This window comes from Cajanus cajan, chromosome 6 (assembly GCF_000230855.2).
Source record: "Cajanus cajan strain Asha chromosome 6, NIPB_CcT2T_4, whole genome shotgun sequence".
NCBI lineage: Eukaryota > Viridiplantae > Streptophyta > Magnoliopsida > Fabales > Fabaceae > Cajanus > Cajanus cajan.
Window position 1 is genome coordinate 16,113,921 of NC_138522.1, and position 20,187 is coordinate 16,134,107.

The 20,187-nt window shown below is 31.3% G+C and overlaps 1 protein-coding gene and 1 pseudogene across 1 annotated transcript; both read left to right on the top strand.

Moving 5' to 3' along the window:
* The first annotated feature begins 1,209 nt into the window (after positions 1-1,209).
* LOC145958580 (autophagy-related protein 18a pseudogene) lies at positions 1,210-3,277 on the top strand (annotated as a pseudogene).
* A 14,026-nt stretch (positions 3,278-17,303) lies between these two features.
* On the top strand, positions 17,304-19,760 carry LOC109799889 (tetraspanin-11). Its single transcript, XM_020360536.3, has 2 exons — positions 17,304-17,970; positions 19,127-19,760. Exons 1-2 carry the CDS (start codon positions 17,422-17,424, stop codon positions 19,475-19,477), a joined length of 900 nt encoding a protein of 299 aa, XP_020216125.2. The 5' UTR covers positions 17,304-17,421; the 3' UTR covers positions 19,478-19,760.
* The last annotated feature ends 427 nt before the right edge of the window (positions 19,761-20,187 follow it).

The window sequence follows — 20,187 nt, forward strand, 5'->3', positions numbered from 1 at the left end:
CAAAAACTCGCGCTTTTTGCAGTGAAGTAGTAATCAGACAAAATATTGTAATGAAATAGACGAAGTGGCACAAGTATTTTATACTGGTTCGTCTCCAACCCAGAGACTACATCTAGCTCTCAATCCAACCAGATTGAGTTTCACTATCTTGAACAAGATATAAGTATTCTTTCACAAGCCACTTTTGGCTCAAACCAAGTATTCTTTCAACAAGCCTCTCCAAGCTCAAATCCAAGTATTCTTTCAACAAGTCTCTCTAGGCTCAAACCTAAGTATTCTTTTAATAAGCCTCTCTAGGCTCAATACTAAGTATTCTTTACACAAGTCTCTCTAGGCTCAACCCTTACAAATATAATTGATAAGAGTTACAAATATAGCTTCATCTATTCTAGACGTGATGCCATGCAAATTAGGCATAAGTAATCTACAAAGAAATCTATTCAAAAATTGCTATGAAGATCTTCTTCGTAGAGCTTCAACTTTGTATTTCTCACTGCATGAGTTTTCTCTATGTATGATGCCTTTTATTTTTAGCACTTTCTTTTGTTTTTCTTGCACATTCTTCTTACTTCATCATTCATATTACGCCCATCCTTATTCATATTGTGCTTTTTCTCTTATTGTTTGAGGGCTTGACCTTTATATAGTCGCTTTAAAGAAAATGACCATTGTTGCAACATTCAAATTTAAACGTCTTCATGTGTTGCTTCATCTGTCTTCTTGGTTGATCATAGGGATTACTGTTGATGCATTTAATATAAGCATTAAATGCTGATCAGAGATACGCACTACAACATTTTTTATATTAGGCAACGAGTTTTTAGGCAACGCCTAAAAAAGTGTTCTTGAAATATGGAATAGGCAACAACTTTGTAAACTGTTGGCACTTTGTTTGACAACAATTATAAAACCGTTCCCAAAAACACATATAGGCAACACTTGATCAAAGCGTGCACTATTCTCTTTTCAATATTAACAAAACTGTTCTTGAAATATGAAACAAGCAACAAATTTCTAATCGTGGCCAATTTTCTACCTAACAGTTTAAAAACCGTTCTTAAAATTGATATTAGGCAACAATTTATAAATTATTGCTTATTTTATATCATGCAACACAATAAAAAACGTTGCTTAATATTATACCCACCCTTTCGTGCTTGCGGGAAATATTAATTAAAAAAATTAAACTTCTCCCTTTAATTCCAAAAATATTACACGCTGCCCTTTCACTCATCAGCAACCCCCTCCCCCTCTCTTCAAATCCCCAAACCTTCCTCCACTCCTACACTGCTACAAACCCTAGATTCCAACGAGGTAGCTCCTCCCACCGCCACCGCCACCGCCACCCAAACCCCCGATTCCCACTTCTCCACCCTCCTCCACCTCTCCTTCAACCAGGACTCCAGCTGCTTCGCTGCCGCCACCAACCACGGCTTCCGCATCTACAACTGCGACCCCTTCCGCGAGATCTTTCGCCGCGACTTCGGCCCCGACGGCGGCATGGGCCTGGTCCACATGCTCTTTCGATGCAACATCCTCGCCTTCGTGGGCGGCGACTCCGAACAAGGTGATGGTCTGGGATGACCACCAGTTCCGGTGCATCGACGAGCTCTCCTTCCGGTCGGAGGTGAAGGGCGTCCGTCTCTGGCGTGACCGCATCGCGGTGGTCCTGGCCCACAAGATTGAGACTATTGCTAACCCTAAGGGCCTCTGCGACCTCTCTCACGTTTCTGCCACCATGGTGTTGGTGTGCCCTGGCCTGCAGAAGGGCCAGGTTAGGGTTGAGCATTACGCCTCCAAGAGGACCCTTCGCCCTCACTCACGATGGACACTTGCTCTCCACCGCCAGCTCCAAGGGCACCCTCGTTAGGCTCTTCAACACCCTCGATGGTTCCTTGCTCCAAGAGGTCTATTCCATCTCATTCTTTCTTGTTTTTCACTTGGGACAAAACTTAAAATGCTTTCTTCCTTGCATACAAGGATTTGATTTAGATTTTGCATACCTAATTAACAAACATGACATTTTAGTTCTTTTTCCACATAACTCTGCCCCTAATTTGCACAAATCCAAAGTGATTTCAGATTCTATTCAAAGTGTATTATCCTAGCTAAAGAAGATTTAATTTCTAACTTAACTGTGCCTGGATATGACTTTTACCCAAAACTGCTTACAGGGCATAAGCTAAGCTCTCTAAGCAAATTTGATTTCCATGTATTTTCTGTTTCATGATAGTTTGAACCTTTAATTAGTGTTAGAAGCTATTGTTAATAATTTTGAATGTTCCTGGTTATTATGGATTCATTTTTATAGTTGTAACATGATTAATTTGTTTTCTTTGACATTTTGGTCAATAAAGTATACTCTACTATTTTTGTCCAAGATTGTTTAAAACTTTTGACAACTGAGTATTATTCGCATGATAGCAAGTAATTAATTAATAAGATTGTTTAATGTGAGAGCTCATCTCATAAATTTAACCATGAAACTTATTGAAATAAACTAAAGTAACTTATTTTGGTAAGCTTAACCAAGAAATTAATTAATAAGAAAGTAACTTATGCAGTTGATTTTTCAATAGATCAGATTTTCGTTGCATCATAGTAACTTGTATTGTTATATGTGGATGTTTGGTTGATATCCTTTTATTTTTTTGTGGATTTTTAGGTTCCATTTAAAAAAGAAAATGGTCAAATGGTTACAGTCCCACTTTTCCACTGGTAGCTTTGTGTTGGGAATCTTGTGATGATGGTAGCTTTGGTGCCCAGCCCATGGCCGTTTCAAGGGAGTTTCTATTTCTGATTTAATAGAGACAGATGGTGTTCTCATACTTTTTACTTGATTTTGGAGAATGTCTTATTCCCTAGTTGTTCTTCACTTATTTTCTCTTGAATGTGTATATGACTTGTTTTTTAATGATAATAATAAGGAGACTTAAATTTTTTATTTCTTAATAAATTTGCTTGAACTTTACATTTACATATTCCAGTTTTATAGTTCCTTAATACATCTGGCTTAGTGTATTTAACTGTGCACTACTTAACAGAGCGGAAGCTATGTGCATGCAAGGCGTTTTTCTGTTCATCATGTGTTTAAACATATCACGGTAACAGTCTTTGTTGCTTATTATTTTTCATTTGATTCTTTTAGTTACTCTTTAAAGTCTTTCTTATTATAGATCCTTTTTGTTTTACATTGCAGGAGTATGCAGCGATAGCTTTGCAGTATTTTCTTGGGAACCAAACTGAAACGTATCTGTATTCTGTTTTGGTACTGTAATTTTCTTTCTTTTTTCAAATCGTGGCACTTCTTTTGATTAGAAGGTATTAATTCTAGATGTACACTAGGTTTTCTTAGATTTCTGCCTTTTTTTTGTAGCACTGGATTTGCAGCTACGAGACTCTATTTTCAAAATCATGCAGGTTCAATGTGCAGCTTCTAGAACATTAGATTTTCTTATCCTTTGGTCAAATTACTAAACTCAATTTGTTGGTGGTGCAGCAAATGTTCACGGCTACTTGCCATGGATAAACAATCAACTTTACTGTTACCTCCAGTTCATAGTTCTTATCCTTTAGTTAAGCAATTTTCCAAAATGGGCGATGTTTTAATTCGTATGGTCAGGGTTTTAATGGGTGATACCATGTGTTTTCAACCTTTTCAAGATCCTGGTGACTGCAAAAATCTTTGTTACATAATTCAGGCTCATATGGAAATGCTGGGAAATGGCCATGCCTTTGTTGTTGCACGGCCTCCTAAGGTATTTGTGTGCTCTCAACAATGCTATTGGTTTCATAGATTACTTTAGAATGTAATAAAGTATTTGTTTGATAAATTATTGTAGAGGTTTGACAGATATAGATTTAGTTCTCTTTATGATTTTGATTAATTGTCTTGTGTCACAAGCGGTATTACTGGGACACCTCCTTCTTCTGCCTCAACCCATAGTCCTTGTCATGGTAAGGTATAATTTATGCCTTTGTCGAGTTCTAAATTATATTTTAATTCATTTCATTTGCATATACCAAACCAGTTATGAAAGTTTTCTTCAGTATAACTAGCTTTAACTTATGTTAATTGTTGGAGATTGATTGGGGATTAACTTTATAAGTTTTCTAAGTGAAAAAATATATTTATATGCAGGAAAGACGATGATGAAAGACTTGATGAAGATCAACCTTATGATGATGAAGAGACTGAATGATGTTATTTACATGGATGGATGACTAGCTATGCATAATATTCCTAGATGACACTTTATTTTGAAATTTAGAAATTTTATGTAAACTTTGACATCTTTGGATGATTTTGGAGTTTTATGCTTTTGAATTGTCATATACTTGGAACTAATTAATGCAAGTGAATTTTACATGTGTTTGAATTTTATTTTATAATTTATTTTATTATTTTTTGAGGATGAAATCAATTCTTTATTATATATATATATATATATATATATATATATATATATTACATTCATAACCATTTAAAAGTAGTATATGGTGAAGATTATTGATTAAATAATGGTGTGTTATTACCAATATTATAAGTCAATATAAAAATAATCGTTGCACGTTTATTTAGACAACGTTTACAAAATTATAGCTTAAATTTAGTCTAAATTGTTGCCTATATTATCTCATAGAAAACCTTAAAAAAAATTTCTAATGTCACTAGCAATGGTCATAAAAGTGTTGCCTATAAAAAAAGACTACATTTATAAAACCGTTCTTTAAAAATTTATAGTGTTGCCTTAAATAAAAAAAAATCGTTGCCAATGAAGATCATGAAAATCGTTCCAAGAAGTTTAGGTAACGGTTTTTTTTGACATCGTGGGTATAGGCCAAAAAACCGTTGCATATTGGAATAGGCAACGGTTGATAAATCCACGCTTGACAAACCGTTGCCAAACCGTTTCCTAAACTTTCAGGAACGGTTTTTTTGGCTTTTAACAATGATTTTTTATTGTTGTCATAGACAACAAATGTTGTAGTGACATGTATCCCCTATTTAATCTAGCACTACAAGAAAAATACAAAATAGCGATCGAATTTTATCGGTCGCTATTTTGCGACCGAATTAGCGATCGATTAAAATAGCGACCGATTTAGTGACCAAAATTTATCAGTCACTGTTTTGCGACCGAATTAGCAACGGATTAGAGTGGCAGCGAGAAAATCGGTCGCTAAATCGGTCGCAGTTTAATTGTGTTTCATGAAAACATAGTTTGCGACGGAATTAGCGACCAATTTTGAAAAAATTATCAAAAAATTGCGACCAAATTTAATTCGGTTGCTCATACTAAACTTTTGAAAAAATTATCAAATAATTAGTTTTCAAATGTTAGTAATTCTTAAAACTAACATTTGTTCATTCTTAATACACGGAAAAACATAGGTCTCATGTAATATCTACTGTTTTTTCACCATTTTTTTAAAGGGATTGTAATGGATTGCTATTCTATTAAAGATCATTCAAATAAATTTACTGGTGATGTCTTTGTAGATGTGTCATCAGCTGCTACAATTTTTCAGAAGCTAAGTATAGGAGAATCCAAACAGAAAGTGCCAACATTTGAAGATGACCCTGAAGTCATTATTCCAACTCATTTGCAAGTCTTGGGTGCTGAGAAGGTTTCCGATTTACTCAAGGTATTTATAGCCTTTTTATCATTGAGTTTTTATCATCTTAGTGTGTTTATCTCATTTTTTGTTAACAAAGCTGAAAATAAAAAAAATGCTCAAGACAGAGCTTAAATTATAATTGTTTAAACATAAATTATAAAATAGTTTTTATAATTGTTTAATGATAGCTTCATTTATAAAATAATGCTTAAATTATAGTAGTTTAATGACCTTGTTTAAATTATAATTGCTATCATCAATAGTTGCGAACTTTTTTATAAACCTCTACATCTATTATAATTGTTTTATAAGTGAAAGGGCCTTTAAAAGTAGTTGTTATCATTACAATTGCTTAAACAATAATAAAACTAGTTGCAGATTTTATTTTTTTTGAAGATTTCTGTGAACAATTAAACTTTTATCTATCAAAGAATATCTATTTCAGAGTTCAACTTATTTACGATTTAAAACAAATAAGAATTAAGTGTCAAAATTGACTAAGTTAATTAGTATTTTATTTACGATTTATTTAAATGATTAAATTAAATATTTAATAAAAATAAATATGCAAATAAAATTTTAATTACAAAACAAAAATTAATTTCCTTTAAAATATTTTTGTTTAAAAAATGTAGAAAGAAGGGTAGTGCAAACATCAAACTAGACTTGAGCCCAAAAGGTAATTAACACTACTTTAAGCCCAAACTCATTTACCCAGAAAAGCCCAAACCCATTAATATATAAAGAAAGACTAAAAACTTACTCAGACAACACTATAGATTATGATCATTAATTATATAATAGTATGGGGTTGTTGAGGTAAGGCAATCAAGGAGGTATAATAAGGCTTATGACCCATTCATACTTGCACAACAAGCTGAGCAAGTTTACTTCACACCATATCCTGAGGGACATAATGATTGGCTGGCCATAATCAAGACAAAGGCTCGTAGTAGAATAAATGATAATATATTAATTCAAACTGAGCAAGAGGTTCCATACCAGGATGATGAGGTTGTAGGGCTTCAATTCATGTTACATATTGACTCAGATGTCATTGATGATTCTCTAGTTGATAATGATGTTGGTGGAGAAGAAGTAGATATGCAATCATTTGATCAACCAGACATGGTGGATGAATTTATTGAAGATAAATACATATCAAGTGAGGATGATAATGATGATGAGAATGAGAGTGATTTCAATGAGACAGATGAACCTTAGGTAATTTATACATTAAATAATTATTTGTATAATTCTTTTGATGTGTAGAATGACTTAAATATAATTTTATGTGTAGAACATCTATTTTGTTGTTATATGATTTAAAGTTTAAATTTATTCTTAGTAATTTGAATTATTTGTTTATTACAAGTCTATTGGATGAAAAAATAACATTTTCTCTTAAATGTGATATATGTAACAATTTCTACATTCAGATGGCAGATAGAGGTAGAGGTAGAAGTAGAGGTGGTGGTCGTAAAGCACCCCGTGGTCGAGGTCATGGTGGTGTTGGCCTTCACATTTCAAGCTCTGAGTCATTGTTACCCACACAAAGAGACCCACTCCCTGTAGTTCATGAAGAACCAATTCCCACCTTCGTAGGCGAATCAATTCCTAATACTCATTCTAGACAGGACACACCTTTAACAGGAGAATGTTCATTGACTCCACAATACCCACCTCCTCCTATTCCTGAGTCTGGGGATTCATCTGACAAAGGTTTTGGCTATCCTTGAAAGGCAAAGAGTACGTACATTTTAATTTAAAGATGATTTTTCTAATATAACATTGTTTAAATGTGATTTTGACAATATCTTTTTTAATAGATTTGTTCCTGCAAAAGGCCCTGCTGATGTCATTTCAGGGATCTTTAAGCAAAAATTTGAGGGAGCGTGGCCCAATTGGAAGGTTGTGGATGAATCAGTTCGAGACATGTGGTTCGGAGAGTTTCAGGTAATTAAATTGTGTTTAATTTAAAATGTGTTGCATGTAGTTTTTAGTATGTTTCCTAATTCATTTTTAATGCAGAAAGAGTATAAGTGGGATCCACAACATGATCAGGCCATACGAAAGACTTTTGAGCATAAAGGATCAACTCTTTTGAAAAATGTTATGCATAAGGTTAGACTAGGTGTCGATAAGGGAAATTGGATCCCTGAAAATTCTCGAGCTATTTTGGATCAACATTGGGCTTCTGAAAAATTCCAAAATAAAAGTAATACTGCTAAAGGGAATCGGGCTGTAGAGAATGGAGCAACAACCTACACTGGTGGCTCCATATCTGCAGGAGCCCACTTTGAAAAATTGGTAAGTTTATTTCATTTTTTATTTATATTTAGTTCAATTTAATATAATTCATTGGTTGAATTGCAATATTTAAATTTATATAGGCGAATTCGAAGGAGCTAAATCGTCCCCCTACTACTTGGGAATTAGTGGAAAAGACAAAAAAAACTTAAGACTAGAGAATGGGTCAGTGATAAAGCCCGCAACATTGTTGTAAGTTCCTCTCCATGTTCTGTTTTATTCTGTAATTTTTGTTGATTTTCCTTTTTGTTTGTGATCAATTTTGTCTTGTGATGTTGCTGTTGATGTGTTGCTGTGTGTGACTGTTGTTGCATTTTGTTAATCGTCACTGATCTTGTTCACTTATCTTACTTCTATGGTAGATTTGTTTTTGTGGCCACTTCATTCTAGAAACCACCTTTGCTTGTATTTTTCTCATCAACCTTTTTTTTTTCAATGCAAAAACCTTGCTCATGTTTGACAATAACAAAAAAAGAGAGGATTTTTGGAGCTTGCATTAGAATAATCTGGAAAAGATCAATCCTGACAAATGGAGAAATTTGCATATTAAGCTGGTCCATCACGCCTGCAACTACTTGTTCTAGTAGAATTAATGCAAGTTAAAATGAATTAAAATATATCTGTATTTTTTTATTATGACAATTAAATTATAACATAGGATTATTTTAATTATTAAAATTTCTCTAAAATATTAAATTTAAATTTAGAAACCAGGTTAAAAATGGTAGATTAAAGTGAATAAATAATTTAAAGATCAAATATATAAATAATAATTTAATATGGTTAAGTTTTTATTAATTAACTGTGTGTGTATATAATTAATATGTGAAGTGCATATTCACGAAAAAAAAATGTGAAATACATAGTTAAAAGTGTTATAGCATGAAACATCCTCAGAAAAGAAATATGAAATTGAATATTAATCATTTCTGATTAAGAAAAATAAATGTCTATTTTAATAGTTAAACTATTTTTTTTAGAGTATACCAAAAAAAAAAACTTTAAGTTTCTACAGTTATCTCTATTTTAAATTTCAGTTCCTATGTGAGAAAACCAGAAGTTATAGTCTCTAATATATGTATATATGCCTAAGTTTTGTCTATTTCCCTTATACTAGATAATACTTTCTGGTGGTATATCTACGAAAACTTTCTAGCAGTGATAAACCACTGCTAACGAAACTATGAATGACTAAAGTAAAACTGTATTTTTTTTTCATATACGTATGATATTTAAAATGGAGATAATTATAAGGATTACTTGAATAACTTTTTCTTTTTTATTTTATAATATAAAAACATATTATAACATAGATAAAATCTAACACATTATTTGAAATCATGAAATGCATGAAAGAAAAATAAAAGAATAAAAGAGGAGAGGAAAAGAACTATTTTTTTAAGGTAACTTCATTTTTTGTTATACGAAATCCTAAAATCACCAACTAAATTCACAAGAGATAGATTAGTTTTCATGTAATTAGTTTAGATATTTTTTAATAGTAATATAATTAAAAAAATGACACTTAAAAAAGAAATTGAAATAATAAGATTAAACATTATTGTGTAATATTTTCATAATATTATTATAACTATTTGTTGCTGGTTAGCTTTTATAGTAAATGTTTGAAGTTTATTATGCTACTAGCTATATTTATTTAACTATGATAAGTTACTAAATATTTAAACTACTAATATAAGGGTTGAAATTTTGTTTTTTTAAAGGAAAAAAGAGCTCCATGATTGTATTTTTAACATTGTTCTCATGGAATGCAAGTAATATGCACACCAGTATCTACTAGTCTACCTAATCAGCAACATTAAACATATTCATACTAGATAATCATTTTGAAGTATAATTATAGAAAGGTTACAAATTATATGAATAAATTTTACTAAAGGATAAACTACTGCTAAGTCTCTGCATATGCGTGTGTTTAATTTTATAATATAAAGCCCGTAACAAACAACTTCCTTGAACTCCAAATGAATGGAATTGTAGTCTGAGTGTTTGACACTACAAGTCATAATACAGACAACTTTAAGACATGTACTTATCTCTACCATAGGTTACAACGTTTTTTTTTAATAACAGTAACATTAGTGTAAACTTAAACAAAAAAAACTAAAAAAGCAATGAAAAGAAAATATCTTCTATAATAAAGGATTCAGATCATTTACCTTATCTACAAACCTATGTATGACTAAACAGGTTTTTTTATCCTTTGGAGTTTTTTGTGGAGTTCAAACACTTATAGTTTAGATGTTTACCATAATGAACAATCATATAAGTATGATAGATAAAAAAACTCTGAAACATAATAGTCAGACAGCATGCTCATGGATGGAGTTGATTCATAATACAATAAATACTTTACTTTGATAAAATCGTAGTTCTAGCAACAATCATCTTCTTCCGGGTTTCAAAAATTAACCTTGCTCATGATTGATGTCGATTTTTATTGGTCGAAACATATTAGAAATTACTATTTTTTTAGTATTGTATCTATAATTTGTGATTCTGATTAGTGGTAAAATTAACTAAAATTTATGATTTTGAATCAATAATTAAAAGAGTGTTAGAGTGAGTGTTCTCTTCCCAATTAATTTTATAACTCTAAGAAGGGTTTAAATATATCATTTGTGGATTTTGTTGTCTTGGAATTATTTTCTTAATTATTTGCTGTAAAATAACAATTATTTGCTGAATTAAAATCAAAGAATATGTTGTCTTGAAATTTTTGTTGAAATAATATTTTTTTATCTTTTTAGGAGAAATATAAGGAGCTTCTAATTGAAGTCAAGCAACAAGCTACAGAGGATGACACAGAGGGCTCTGCTTCTACTTGTATTAGTGATAATGAAGTTTATTTGCAGGTGGTTAAAAAGAATACGAAGGGGAACTTGTATTGGCTTGTTGGATTGACCGATGATTTCATTCGCTCAACACTTCCACAATCTTCTATATCACAGCCATCACCAGTCACTGCAGGGGTGATAGAAGAAATGCAAAATAGGATAACTAAATTAAATGCTGAGCTTGCTGCAAAGGAAGCAAAGGAAAAAGCATTGGAAGAACATATACGACAACATGATGAGCAGATGCAGTATATACTACGCCATCTCAACATTGGCCCTTTAAGGCCAACCCCTCCTCCACCGAGTACTACCCCAGATGATCCTGACCATGGTGTTGATGATGCTCTTGATGAGATAGAAGAAGACCCTTAATTAAGCTTCTTTATTTTACTTGTTTCAGGATATTTTATTGTATTTCACTATTACTTTGTTGAAGTTTAAACGTTTTATGTTATTATTGTGTTTTTAGCATACCATACATACTTATATTTTATTTAGTTTTCACTATAATATAAATTTACATCGATGAGATTATGTCTTTTAGTATATTTCAGTTTATATTATAAATTGTGTAATAAATATATTGTTAATTTCATATTCGTTAACAGGTATAAATTTATAATTTAAAAAGAATTTAAAAATACTGGTTAGCATTAGCGACAGAAATAGCGACCAAGATGTATTGTAGCTATTTTAAGTGTTTAGCGACCGAAATAGCGACCAAAATAATTTGTAGCTAATTCACGTTTTTAGCGACCGAAATAGCGACCAAAATATTTCGTAGCTAATTCAAGTTTTTAGCGACCGAAATAGCGACCGAAATAATTCTTAGCTAATTCAAGTTTTTAGCAACCGAAAGAGCGACCAAAATAATTCGTAGCTAATTCAAGTTTTTAGCGACCGAAATAGCGACCGAATTTATTCGTAGCTATTTCAGGTTTTTTGCGATTGATTTAGCGACCGATTTTAAAAATATTTTTTAAATTAAAAAAATTTAGCGACGAAAATTGCAACCAAAAAATTTGGTCGCAAAATTGGTCTCGAGAAGTTAGGAGACCAATATTTTAGCGACGAATTATGAATGTATAGCGACGAATTTTTTCGGTCGCTATTTCGTTCGCTGATCGTACAGCGACTGAAATAACCTAAATAGAGACCGATTTTGGTGGTCGCTAAAACTTGATTTTTTTGTACGTAGGTAGCTACTTATCATATTTTTATTTCTATTTTGAGTGTGGCAGAGTGGTGTCAGTAGAGAGCAGTTGGGGTTGATGTAGATCAGTCTCTTTCAGTGTCTTGTCTATGATATCTGAGATTTTCTCTTTCTATCTTGACACAATGATTTGACATTCCCTTTTTGAAAGCTTTCATTTTCTTCAAGAAAGTTTTATATTCGATCTGTTTAGGAATAAAGTATTAATGCTTCTTAAAGTATAATTTGACTCTTTAACGAGAAATTAATATAGCATTAATCTAGATCATGCACTTCATCTGGTGCACTTCATTTACAGACAAAATATGACATTTGTTTCGTTTAAAATAGTCTCTTTTAGTGAAACTCATGGCTTCTTGTTGTTGTCATAAAAGGTGTTTTATAAAACTCTAATCTTTTTAGAAAATTGTTTGTTATCATAAAAACTTATAACATCTCAAGGGATTAAAGGTTGTCTTTTGATTCTTCAGACTTCCTTTTGATCTTACAAAAGATTTACCAAGAAAAGAAGAATAAATTGAATGAATGAATCTCTATATTCTTTGTGAGGTTCAAGCTCCTTTACATAGGTGACTTTTAAAAATGATCATTGCAAATCCTTGAGTAGCACTTACCAACTTGCTTTGTCTTGCTTCTTTGTAGAGCTAGGAGTCCTTTGGTGTAATAAATATTGATATTAAATGCATTGCACCAAATAATCACTTTTATTTGATTAGGGAGACTTCTTATCATCTTTATGGTACAAAAGGAAAGGAACTGTTGTGTATCTGTCTTGAATGACTTTTGGTTGACTTCACATTCTTCCACATATCTGCTTGTCCTTTTTTTTATGAAAAACAAATCCTCAATCATTTATGTGTTGCAAGTACCAAAGCCACTTTTATTCCTACGACATGTTAAGGAATAAAATGAGAACAGATAATACTTCAGACATATTCAATGTGAAATTTAAAGCATTCATAGTCTTAGACATACAAAGTTTTAATATGAAGGGTTATCATGCATTTTATCGTTCAATATTATTTTTTTAGTTGTGATTTATTATACTATAATATTTGACATGCAATTTTTTTTTTATCTTTGCAAAAACATATGAATTTGTTTACATTAAAACACAACTTTTGAGGGTCCTAGATCGTGCTTTGATCTAACAATCTCCCATTTTTGTAATGGTGACAAACATATTTTTGAAAAACATATTTTTTAATCTTGTAAGATCTATCCGAATTCAATAACTCATGTTCTATATTAAATTTGAATGATTCAACTGTCAAATTAAAAGTTCTTAATGCATAGATCAAGTTTACTAAGTTTAAAAAAAATTGTTTGATAGTCCATTTCATTAATTTAAATAGCTGATAATCATAAATTATTTTATACATTGATTTGAATCTATATAACAAAGTATCATGATTTTCAATTTTATTAAAAATTTACAGACTCGATTTATACATTAATAACTCTTAAGTCAATGATTTAATCATTAAAATTTGATGTAAAACATGAATTATTGAGTGGAGTCAAGACTTATTCTTGAAGAAAGTGAATCATTCTCCCTCTTCCCCCCCATCTCTCTCTCTCTCTCTCTCTCTCTCTCTCTCTCTTTATATATATATATATATACTTATTTAACTCTTGGCATTATATGCTCCATTTTAGGGGGAGCCTTTCTTTTTAAACTCTATGATGATTTATAGATTGCATTATCTCTAACATATATTTATGCACTTATTCTTTAATATATATATATATATATATATATATATATTTTTTTTTTTTCTTGTTTGCTCTTCTTTATTTTCTCTTATCACTCCCCCTTTTCGCATAACAAAAATCAATCCAAGGATGAAGCTTCATCATTAAAGCTGAGATTTGGTTGGAACTTGCGCAACAACTTTTGATATCTACGATCAAAGCAGTGTTGTTGACAAGAAGACTTATCCAAGGTTGTGACTAGGGTTTTCATTAGAGTCTTGAGTTTTTAGACACTTTTAGGCACCTGAGGTTATGCTTGCCTGAATGAAAATTTCTTCAACAACAAGAGTAAGGACACGAACAATATATATATATATATATATATATATATATATACACACATGAAAATAGTCAATAAAATAAAATAAAGTGATGGATAGACAAAGTTCCAAAGAGATTGGTACAAAATGTTGTAATTGGATGGCCTAATGGAAAGAGGAATGTGGATTTGCAAAACGCCTTGTCCCATGATGTAGATGGGGTAATTTTTGTTCACTTCAAACTGATATGTTTTGGCATAACAATAATACCTCTTTTTTTTATATATATCTTGAAGGTCATTCTTTTATAAACATTATGATCTCGACAAAATGCTGAGAGGGTACAATACCCTTTTTATCGTATTTCAATATTTTCCCACTAATGTGTATTTTTCTATAACAATATACAAAGGAAATACTTGTTTTTTCTGTCCATTATTGTTAAGACAATATTTATAATCTTTTATTGTATTTTGATATTTTTCCACCAATGCATATTTTAGGAATAAAATAGAGAGGAAAAAACTTTATACATAACAAGTTAATTATCCACTTCATCAATATTACTGAATCACTTTTTTATTAATTATTTCTATCTTTTAATAGTGATAAAATATATTTTTTATGAGCCTTACATCTTTAATGCCTTCACGAGTTACACCTTAATGACATCCAACTCTTTGACAGTAGTGTAGTTGCAGAACTTGTTGTATTTGGTTCAGGACAACGAGCATGTAATGAGATAGCACGCGTTGGTGTTGTTCTACAAGATGTTGTAATCTTCTTGAGTATATTCATTCTCAGGCTTAGTGACTACAACATCACCTTGTGTTATGATTCTCTATTGGGGATATTGTGTGTACTTAATGAACATTTCCATTCGATTCTTTTAGTATGGGTAGTCTTCTCTATTAAAGGCTAGGGGCCTTGTAAGAGAAGCTCCTTCTAGTAGATATTTTCCTTCACTACTTCTCATCTAGATATTTTTCCTTTAGCATGTTAGATACCCAACCCCATCAAAGGGTGAGCTCTGATACCAAACTATGGAGAAAAGATAGACACTAGAAGAGGAGTTGAATAGTATATTTCAAAAACTCACACGTTTGCAAGTACATAAAGTAATATTTGCAATAGACAAAGGGTTAGCAGAAGTAATCAATTAACATAGGAAGTTTTTATTTTGATTCACCTCAACCACCGAGGTTATGTCCAATTCTTAATCCAACTAAATTGAGTTGATCCACTAACTTTCAACAAATTTACAAATATTCTTTTATCAAGCCACTTTTGGCTCAATACAAGTGTTCTTTGACTGACCTGTTCAAGCCATTACCCAAGTAATTCTTTTTACAAATAAGCCTCTATAGGCTCAACCCCAAGTATTCTTTTACAATCAAGTTTCTTCTGGCTCTACCCTATAACAATAGTTATGAAGGTATTACAAGGTTGCAGTTGTTGTCTCTTGAGTTGTATATTTTTTCTATATCTCAAAATCTTCTCTATGTATCACTTGTTATTTTTCTTTTGAGTTCTATAGCTTCTTATATAGTGGCTTTGAAAAATATGACTGTTGCAGCTTCTTAAGTCTAATTAATAGAATTTTTTTGTCTTACTTCTTCGTTTAATCTAGAGGGAGAGGAAGTATTCGTTAGTGCATTAAATGTTTCAATTAATGTCTTTCAAATAAATGTACTTCTTATCTTTGATAAATAAAGCTACTTATTAGAGCAAAGTAGCAAAATGATAACATTAGGAAGCAAAGTTAGTGTCCAGTGAGGATGTAGTCCATTTTGCTACTTTTTTTCCATAAAATTTGGGATCTTTGTCCTTTATTCTGATGCTCTACATGCTTTTATATACTTTTAATAGAATGTGAGTTCTAAGACTAAAAATTTTAATTTGTTAAAGTATAAAACATTCATTTTAAAAATTTCAAAGCATAAGTCATAATAAATAACAGTCATTAAAAATAATTATATGCTTCATCTGATTAGTTTTGTCTTATAGACGCTACTTTGTCTTACAAAATTTGAAACAACGACTTTTTGAAAACGTTTTCTTTTTTAAAAACATAGTATTTGTTATCATTAAAACATGAAAAATAAAATATCTAAGATCGTCTTTTAACTTAACAATATAGATTATAAATTATAAATTATAAATTATAAATATAGATTTTAAATTTATAACATATATAAGTCTATAATCTATAATTCTATAATATATATATATATATATATATATATATATATATATATATATATATATATATATAAAGATGATAGCCTGATTTGATGTACATATTTTTTAGATGATTTTATCCTTAAATTTTTAAATAATAAAAAATAATATTAAAAATTAACTATTCTTACAAAGATAAGAGTTGAACTCAAGATCTTAAAATTTGGAAACCAAACATAATAATAGTTGATCTAACAAACATTAAACATTTTTTATTAAATTTAAATAAAATCTATCTATACCTATTATAAAAAGGAACCTATTATAAAGGGATATGTTTCAATAATCACCTTTTTTGATTTTCACTTTTGATTTGACAATTTTACCACAATTTTTAAAATTACTCTATATGATTACATATTTCCAAATTTTAATTTTTTTACAATTATTTTAATATCTTACTAATATATTTATACTAATATATAAAGGACGTTTACTCTTTTTAGTAACTATTTTGGTCTTCACATTTTATTAACTATTATATCCTTTTGGTTTAAAAAATTAGAAAAATAATATCTTTTTTATTTATATTAACATATAAAAGGGACACTCTTTTTAGTAACTATCTTGGTCTCCATAGTTTATTGACTATTATATTCTTTTGTTTTAAAAACTTAGAAAAAATAATTTTTTTTATCAAATTCAAGAACTTGAAACTATTGAAGTAATCATAATACTAGTTGGATCAATATACTTTTATTACTTAATTTTTATTTTTATTTTATTTTTAGTAAAGGCACGAAATGCCTCGATCTCATTAATATTTATTATCTATTATAAGTATGTAATTACTTTTTATCTCTATTTTTTAATGAATAATTCTATCCCTTAAATGTAAAAAATAATTCTTATATGCTCTTTATATAATTAGACACAACTTTCTAATATTTGATACGTGTATAACTATTACAAACATGTCTCGACCCCTATTATATATAGAAATAATAAATATGAATTGACACAAACTAGCTCTTCCCTCCCTGCTAAGTATATAGAGTAAGGACACTCGGTAATAATTTTGATAAAAAGTGTCACTCACAAAAACAAAAAACCCTTCTCAGGTGGTTAAAAAAAACCGATCTACAAATGTAACTGTAAGTGAAGTCTAACCGCAATTTCAAAACTTTCACTTTATAGCATCACTTGGAACACTAACTTGTACATGCGTTACGTTAATTACCACCCTGAACCCATCAAAAACAGTTCCACTCATCAAACAATGTTCCGGTGGCGCATAAACAACACCACCGTGGGAATCCTCCAAACCCTACCCATGGTGGCGGGCCTGGCGGCGATGGGCGTCTCCGCCTACATCCGCGTCCACGGCGGCTGCGACAGGGTCCTCCACTACCCTCTCCTCTTCGGAGGCCTCTTCGTGTCCGTCGTCTCCACGCTCGGCCTCATGGCCGCCCTCTGCCGCCTCAGCTCCGCCCTCTACCTCTACCTCCTCCTCGCCTTCTTCCTCCTCCTCGCCTTCGCCTCCTTCACCGTCGCCGCCCTCTTTGTTACCGCAACCCACGCGCCGGACCACCACGCGCCCCACCTGGGCTTCCGCGTACGCGATTTCTCCCCCTGGCTGCAGCACTACGTCACCCACCAAAACCACTGGGATGAGGCCAGGGCTTGCTTGCTTAGATCGCGTGTCTGTCACCACCTCGACGTTCGTCGTAACAACGACTCTCGCGTCTTCGACCACTTGTCTTCCACGCAGGTTGGTTCCTCATGGAAAAACTTATAAAGTGTGATCAATACTAATTATTGATGTTATTTTACGTATATTTTAATAATATGCACTTATATTTAACATAAATTATTATTAATATATATTTACGTATATTACGGGGTTATAACTTCAATCTTGATCGGACAGGAGCACCTAACACGTTTAAGCAACTGTACATGAAAGTTTTGTTCAAAACTTCAAAACTTAAATAGTGGGTACTTGGGTTTACCAAAACCAGATACGTACTATCCATGCGACTCTATTACAATGGGTAATTCTCTCGTGTTAAATTTTTACTAAAGTTTTATACTTTTCCATAAAGGTTCATAAATTTCACAAGAGTAAATACATATATATATAGGAGATTTTTAACAATAATATCTAATTATAAACTCTTATTATCGGTGAGATTGTTGACTGATATCATAAAAGTGATACACACTCTTCAACGGTGATCTTTTTCGGTTTTCTTATTGAATAGAAAATAGAAAAATATATATTATATACATAAAAATTTGAATCTAGGTAATAGTAGGTATTGAATTAATATTGTAAGGGGAAATGATTCTTGAAAATCATTGAGATGTCTACATTTTAAGAGAGATGAGAAGAAAGGAAAGAAAAATGATTGATGTAATTGGTAATTATAACGTGATATGATTAAAAAGAGAGAGAGAGGAAATATAAGAGATCTTTTATAGGTTTTTCTTATTAAATCGAAAAAAAATATATAAAATTTTGAAACTATGTAATAGTAGGTATTGAATTAATATTGTAAGGAGATGATGCTTGAACATTATTGAGATATCTACATTTTAAGAGAGATGAGAAGAAAGAAAAGACAAATAATTGGTAATGTGAAATGAAAGAGAGAAAAAAACAAGAGGTGTTAATAGAATGTTTGTAATTTGTGATGTCCAAATATCACCATCCTAATCATGTTTAAATGACAATTTTATTAATTAATCATGCTTAGTTCAGGACCGAAACTTTTCTATTTCAATACTTTTAAGCCTACCACAGCAACAAAATGGACGAGAAAAGAAATCATTTTGGATGATAAATCAGTTAATGTGAATGGCTGTGCCATGCAATTAGATGAAAGCTATTTGTTTATTCATATTTGCGAATGTACACTGCACAGTTTGGGTGCTGTATGCCTCCAGTGCAATGCGGATTCAGAATGAAGAACGCAACATTCTGGGAAGTGCCAAAAGCGGGTCCATCAGTGAACGATTCAGATTGCATGGCTTGGAATAACAGAGAAGACAAACTGTGTTACGATTGCGATTCATGCAAAGGTGGAGTGCTGGCGAGCATCAGGAAGCAGTGGAGACATCTCACTGTATTCAACATTTGCATCATTGTTCTTGTCACCACCGTATATGTCTTAGGCTGCTACGCCATTAGGAACAATCGATTGGACTACACCAGTTACAAGTCCCAGAGACGCATCAGAATACCCTTGACAGTTATTCAGGGTTTTTACTATTAACTCATCATTTTCAAGAGTTTGTAGGTCTCTCTATATATATGGCATTATGCTCTTGTTTTAGTGGTGTTGTGTCTTTGCTTTAATTGTGGTTGTGTTTACTTGAAACATCTCTTGATCTATAAATTGAGCACGTAGCTAGTTAGGTAGTTGATACCATGTTATGTAATTTGATGACAACATTATTAGATTGGTATGTAAAATCTTGGATATAACATAGATGGGTTAGGGTATGTTACTCCTTTTACCAATATATCATATATATGTTACTCCTTTTACCAATATATGATATAGTTCTTTCTTTGGCCGATGAAAACAAAAACTCGTGATCCTCATTTTATTTTATATTTTGATATATATTCTCTTTCCACCACATGAATTATCTTATGATGTACTCTCTTTTCTCTTCTTGTTTTATTTATTTATTTATTTATTTTATATTTATAATTTTTTAATACAAAAATTATGTAGGAATACATTTTCTCTTTAAGGATTCTCACTACGAACGTATTTGGTAGGGACAAATAGCATGAAATTAAGAGTAGAGGTAAGCACTGGATATTGTGCCTCTAATTAAGCTCCTTAACAACCGATTTTTTTCCCATGATAATCTAATATATATGAATTCTTTATCTATAATCAATTGTCTAACAGTGATTTTTCTGCTTTATATATAATAAGAAAATCGATTCTTCCTCTTTATAATATCTTCT

What these genes read in the sequence shown, in the direction of transcription:
- LOC109799889 (XM_020360536.3), top strand. Translation starts at nt 17,422, where the DNA reads ATGCGTTACGTTAATTACCACCCTGAACCCATCAAAAACAGTTCCACT. An exon ending in ACCACTTGTCTTCCACGCAG is followed by an intron (nt 17,971 to 19,126) that starts GTTGGTTCCTCA and finishes TACACTGCACAG; the next exon opens with TTTGGGTGCTGTATGCCTCC.